Consider the following 6,529-nt stretch of genomic DNA (forward strand, 5'->3'; position numbering starts at 1 on the left):
CACCATAGTGCATGAGCTTATCACACAATAATATTGTGCCATACATGAAGATTGTGTTTGTATTGAGTAGACCCCAACAACGACATTATCCGTCAACATGGGAAGTAGCTCCCATGGCTTGGAATATATTTGTTCCATTTGCACAATATCACCAACAATTTCCTAGCTGAATCTACAAACCAAGCTTAATATGAACATCATTTAATACGAACTTTAATATACAAACATATTATTGAGTTTTTTTAATATTAGGTATTGGTTTTTAAGTCATATTGTAGAATTATTGGTTTTATACTGTTCAAATTGACTTTCCCTTCCAAGATCCAACATCCATCACCTAGCAGCTAGTCATATACATAGTTATTAGAGATGGCCATGTTATGAGCCATATTGTTAAATTATTGATTTTATAGTGTTTGAATTGACATTCCCTTCAAAGATCCAATATCCATCACCCACCAAGTATGTCTAGTACTTGAGCATAAAACTTCCCAAGTAAATTAAGGACCAAATAGTGACAAAGATGTCACGAGAATCAAATACAATCGATCAGGCTTCCACTTCTGGTAATATGGGAACAGACCAAGAACACTTATGTTCCATCATACATAATAAAACAACAGTTGTAAAAATACAGAATCACAAGGAGAGATTGCATTTTCCTAGTGATGATAAAGTCCAGAGAATCACATACATTTGGTTAGTTTTCCCTCCGGTATCCATGATAAAACAACATTTGAAACTAAAACACTATCATAAGAAGAGATTGCATTTTCCTAAATGTATATTTGATTTGCATATAACAGTTAATAGCCATTCTAACTTAGCCTAAAATGAAGGATAACTTGAGATAGTTCCAACATTACTCATATATTACATCTACAACTATATATCTGTGTATAAATATAATTCAAATTTCCCAAAAAAAATACACGCAGCAACCCGCTTATTATAATATATTCACCGTCTATCTATGATCAAAACCCTTCATTTCATCTGAACTTTGACTTGGCTTTCCTTTTGTGCATAAAGCCCCGCTGAGTCAATGAAATTGTAAAGTTCTCATCATAGAGTTCATCATCACTTCCACTGTCAGATACTATAACTAACGGGACGTCAGCAAAATAGCTCCTTTCCTTGGCATCCTTGGCATCCTTGGACTTCATCTGCTCAATTTTTGAAGAATGTACACCTGATTCCCTCCCATTATCAAGAGAAACCACCATTGGAACATCTGTAACAATCACATGACAGTTGATTTCACTGTGTAAGCCCGCTTTTTCACTGTACTGGGATACTTTTTCAGGATATCGAGATGCTTTTTCAGTGCGTTGGGCTATGTTTATTTGCTCCATTCTTGAATCTTGCATGTCTAATCTTGTCCTGGAGAGTTTTAAGGATTTTGATCGGGAAGGTGCATTCTTTGTGGTGATAGGGGAAGGTGCATCCTTTGTGGTGATAGGGGAAGGTGCACCCTTTGTGGTGATGGGCATTCTTTCACAGAATGTCTCCATGACTTGTGGGCCACCAATCACCACATTGTCATCACACACATGGGTGGCGTTGACACTGTTTGTTTTGCCCACAAGTGATTTAGATTCCAATAGATCATTCGGATATTGGTTTTCCTTCTCTGTTCTCGTCATCTTTCTCCTTTCTTGTGAATTCTTTTTGCCCAAATTATCACTGTTTATGGGAGGAATTGAAAAGGTGACTTCTTTGGAATCCAGCAGTAATGACAGTTTCTTTTCATCTTGGTCATCATTCATTTTAGAAGACAGAAAACTAATTTCAATTTTGGGATCTGGTTGTAATGACAGTTTCTTTTTCTCTAAAAAGTCGTTTTTTTTTAAAGGCACTAACAGGATTTCATTGCTGGAATCCCCTTGCAAAGACAGTTTCTTGCGAGAGCAATATGTACCATTGATAGAATTCTCTATTAAACCATTTTCCTGATCCTGGATTACATTTTTCTTTGAGTCATCCTTCCTCTCTGATTTGGTGGGCTCCTTGAGAGAAATTCTTTTTTCTTGAAGGGATTCTGTTAGTTGAATATCATTCAAAGTCCCCTGATAAAAAAGAAGCTAAATTTAGTCTGTCTAATGTCAAGCTAAATTTTGATTGAAACCTTCAATTTGGTCTTTCTTCAAAATATGAACAGTGGTACTATTCAACTGTCATAATTGTCATTTGGTTAAGATACCAAGATTATGTTTTTCTCAGGTACACATTGGTCTTATTTTCAAGAAAGAGCAACATCAAAGTCTTCTGAAAGTAGACCAACTACAATATCCTTGACTGTTTTCTGGAACCAAGGTCAAAATTTTACAGGAACATTTCCTTGGGGGTACCTTTTGTTTTAACTCATCGTGAATTGCATAAAGCTCTGTCCATTTTCTTGCTTTGGCATCAAAAGTCGCCTTGTCGTGCTTATATTCTGCAGTCTAAATTGATCCTCAGGATAATAATGTAATCATAGTGACAAAACTTGGCCATAAATGATGTCATCTAGACAACCTTCAGCAATACAAATACTTACAATGTCCACCATTAAACCATCATCTGGGTTTGGCTCTGCTAAGAGAAGACCAATGCTTGCAAGAAGAGTTGAGAGGTTAAGTGAAGGACGCCATGCACCCTATAAACATGTTCATGAGCCAAGATAGCTACAAGGCATTGAGACTTTCGATGGAGAAAAGACAAATAATAGGTAGATGATCAGACCTTCGGTGGCAAATTGAGTATATCTAGGCAGATCCGTCCACCATTATCCACGTTTGGATGGTATACTGGTGTCATAAACCTTATGCTAGGGGGTTCAAATGGGTACCTGTAATAAACAGTAATTTATAGTTAGAAGAGGGTTCCAGAAAAACAATAATAGCAAGCTCAATTCCAAACACATCCCTAATAGAGAAGAAATGCAGATGCTGCCATAACATGAATAATTTTAACACTGATAGTTTTCTTTGCTTGCATTTACACTGCCAAAAGAATGATACTGTTTAAAGACTATCTTTCACAGACATGTTTAATTTTTGTGTGTTCAACATCGTTGTTTCCTCTTAATTATCAAATTGTAAGTAGGACATCAGTGTTAGTATGAAAATGTCTGTTAATCATCTTAAATGTACAATGAATAGATAGACACAATATATATGCTTCTCTTATGATCTAAGGCATGCATTTATATTTTAGAATGTGAATGCGATCAAGTAAAATGTGAAGACTGAAATTGTAAAATGTTTGCTATCTATCACCTTACATACAATGTCACAAACATTATCTATCTATCTATCTATATATATATATATATTGTATGCTTCTATTTTGATTTTTGTAATGAGAAAATATATGCAACGAGTTAGATGCATGAAGGCTCAAGCTTAATGACAAAGTCAATGTGAAGATTTACCATAGTCGTCACATTAACTATGGTTGAAGAAGGTTTACTAAGGTGAAGAAGGTAATTGCATAGAGCACATTGGAGATAAGAACATTGACTCAAGATCAAGCTAAAAATAGAGGAGCACAAATTTACTCAAGATCAAGTTAACGATAGAAAAAAAAAAAAAAAGAGGAGCACAATCAAAGAAACTCTAAAAAAAGAGTAAAAAAACATGTATAAAAAAGGAAGCCCTTTAAAAAGAGGAGAGGCTTGGAGCTAGAGGCTAGCATTTATTGTATAAGTTTTCATTAATCAATATTAGTGGTTTATATACTTATGTTATCATGCAATTGTAGAATCAATTGTGATTAAAATCGTTGTTGAAGATGAAGAATTTGAAGAGAATAGAGTTGTTTTGTGGAAGTTCATTAGTCGCCTTAATTACTTAATTACTCTTCATATATTTGTCTTCTCTGAAATTATTTTAGTACGGTATATCCTTATTAAAAGGCGCTTCCAGCAAGCCTTTTTACACGCTAAATTTAGAGGTCGAAAATGGAAGAACGAGTAAAATAGAGCTAAAAACTTCAAACAACTCTATAGAGTTCGTAAGAACTCCGTTTTGGACGTGTAATATATCAAAATCTTCCTCTTTTGGATACTTACAACTAGTAAGAATTTCAAGGAAAACAAATCTACACTCTCGAAGTAATTTCTGTTTGAAGGAAGGCGGATGTGCATCAACGTTTGTAGAGGAAAGCACCCCTAATTATACTTGGGTAATGACTTCTATATTTTACGATTATCTTTTGCTTTGTCTACATGTTTGTAACCATCTTAAGCCATGTATATGTTTATATACTCCTTCTCTTGATCCCCCTTAATATCTGGAGTCTCTCTCCTTAATTTGTAGCCACCTTGGTCTCTATAATTTATTATAATTTACGACTCTCTCTAATCCGTTTGGTCAAGCCCTCATATTGTGTACCACTATCATTCATCTCATAAACTCTTTCATCTATATATATTATTCACAATAGCTTGTAACGAATGGGATCAAATTACAATTTTCCAAGCACTTCTCTATGTAAAGTTTAAGGTGAGTATACACAAGTAGTTGATACCATTGCCTATCAAACTTAAGGTGACTAAAAACAACAATTCCATATGACATGTATAAAAATGTGCCATTCATAAATTTATATATGCTAGTATTGACAACATCTTTATGATACATTTCTATGTCAAAGCTTAAGATGAATACGTACATGCAGCCATTTGATACTATTTCTATGTGAAGTGTGAGATGAGTATACATACAACATAAAATACCATTCTGATGTCAAGTTTGAGGTGATTTTATATACACAATTGTTTGATACCATCCATTTCTATATCAGGCTGAGGGTGATTACTTATATGTCTGCAATAGATTGATACAACCATAAACAAATGTGTACCTGTCAGGCACTTCTATATCAAGCTTAAAGATGCCCCCATCATAGGCTGTACCCTGAGGTCCTTGAATCTCTGCAAAAACGGAACCGAAGATGAACAAAAAATCGACGCACAAAAGAATCATATAGTAGGATATCAAAGATTTGAGTACAAATAAGCATATAGTAGGATGTCAAAGCGGGAGAATCAGCAATTTGATGGAATGCAACAATGTTTCGCAAGAACATCGTGTATTCATACTGCTATTTCTATAGAGGTTAGAAAAACATTTGTTCAATGTAGTCATAATTTCTCGTCCTGTGTTAATTTTGGAAGGATAGCATATCTATGGAGATAAGATTAAAGAAACAATTAAGAAGAAAAGAATGTATTGACGCTTCTCAATACATAGTCATTTAAAAAATAAATATTCAGAATGTGCTGAGACTTCTCTTTTCATGGCCATTTCAAAAACAGTACTGATACTTCTTTTTCCATGGCGTTTGGAAATTGTTATTTAAAGGAGAAAGAGAGAGAGGCAACCAAGGTTCAGAAGCATTGTATGCACCGATGCCTCTCTTTCCGCTTCCATTTTCCGAAAGTAGTTGTTTGATGGAGGGATAAAAACATGAAAATAATAATGATCATGATAAGAAGAAGAAGAAGAATTTAGTACGGGGTATCGAATCACGTATCTTTCCATAGTCATGTTCTGGGAGAGAGAAGGAAAGCAAGGCAGAGAGAGACACGCACATACACAGAGAAGAAGAAGAAGAAGAAGAAGGACTTACGCGCTTGGAGATGTGTGAGGAGATGGTGATGGAGGGGCCATGCGCAGACTCCAGGAGGAGGATCAGAGGTGAGCATCTTCAGCTCACGCTGCATCCTCGAAGCGAGGCGAGCAGCTTGCTGCTGTTGAGCCATGGTCCAGCCAGAGAGAGAGAGAGAGAGAGAGAGAGAGAGAGAGAGAGTTACAGACGGAGAGACAGAAGGCAAGTATGTACATAAAGAAATGAGGGGGAGGGGCATTCAAACGGTTTCACATTCGTCCGGACACATTGGACTTCTACGTCGTGAGCAGCATTCCGTGGACGCCAAACGCAGGGAAGAAAGTAGGGCACAAGTGCTGCCATTTTCTCGGATCCGTATGGGAAAATTTCAGATTTCTTCAACAGCAGTAATGGTGTGGTGCTAAGCGTGTATGCATTAATGAATTAGAACAAATGGTTGCCAAAGCAAAACGCATTGAAAAAGTTGACATTGGGCATGTAGTCGTCATGTTTTTGTTGAGTGCAATTGACATGGTAGTCCTTGCAAATGCTTTGGAATATGAACAAAAACTTACGAACGCCCTGGAAGAATTTTGCATGCAAACTAATTTGCATGTCAATAGCCAAAAAATTGCTTCTATAGAGCCAAATTACAGATAACCCATGCACTATTACAAGAATGAGCCAACTGAAACCATAGAAAGCTTTATGTACACCGTGGCCTTGACGTTCCCTCAAATTATGCATTTGAGAGGTTTATATATGCAATGGTGGAGAAATTGAATATTCGGTCTTAAAGAAATGCCTATTTAACACTTTGGTGATGTTGATGCTTCCCGATGGGGTGGAAGTATGAGGAAGTGGCATCCCTAACTTCTAAATCAACTTGGGAAGTGTTTGGAAATGTCGTGGAGAGATTGAATCACTTCCCATT

The 6,529-nt window shown here is 36.1% G+C and overlaps 1 protein-coding gene across 1 annotated transcript; it reads right to left on the minus strand.

The window, feature by feature from the left end:
- Positions 1 to 751: 751 nt before the first annotated feature.
- Positions 752 to 5,783, minus strand: LOC147864166 (uncharacterized). The gene is made up of 7 exons (XM_087319087.1): positions 5,617 to 5,783; positions 4,849 to 4,918; positions 2,725 to 2,830; positions 2,540 to 2,638; positions 2,352 to 2,444; positions 1,469 to 2,069; positions 752 to 1,414 (listed from the first exon to the last, which is right to left on the minus strand). The coding sequence occupies exons 1-7, from the start codon at positions 5,747 to 5,749 to the stop codon at positions 993 to 995; spliced, it is 1,524 nt and encodes a 507-aa protein (XP_087175213.1). The 5' UTR covers positions 5,750 to 5,783; the 3' UTR covers positions 752 to 992.
- Positions 5,784 to 6,529: the final 746 nt, after the last annotated feature.

This window comes from Azolla caroliniana, unplaced genomic scaffold (assembly GCF_043228905.1).
Source record: "Azolla caroliniana isolate FFs.n. ecotype wild unplaced genomic scaffold, voAzoCaro1.0.p SCAF_5, whole genome shotgun sequence".
Taxonomy (NCBI): domain Eukaryota; kingdom Viridiplantae; phylum Streptophyta; class Polypodiopsida; order Salviniales; family Salviniaceae; genus Azolla; species Azolla caroliniana.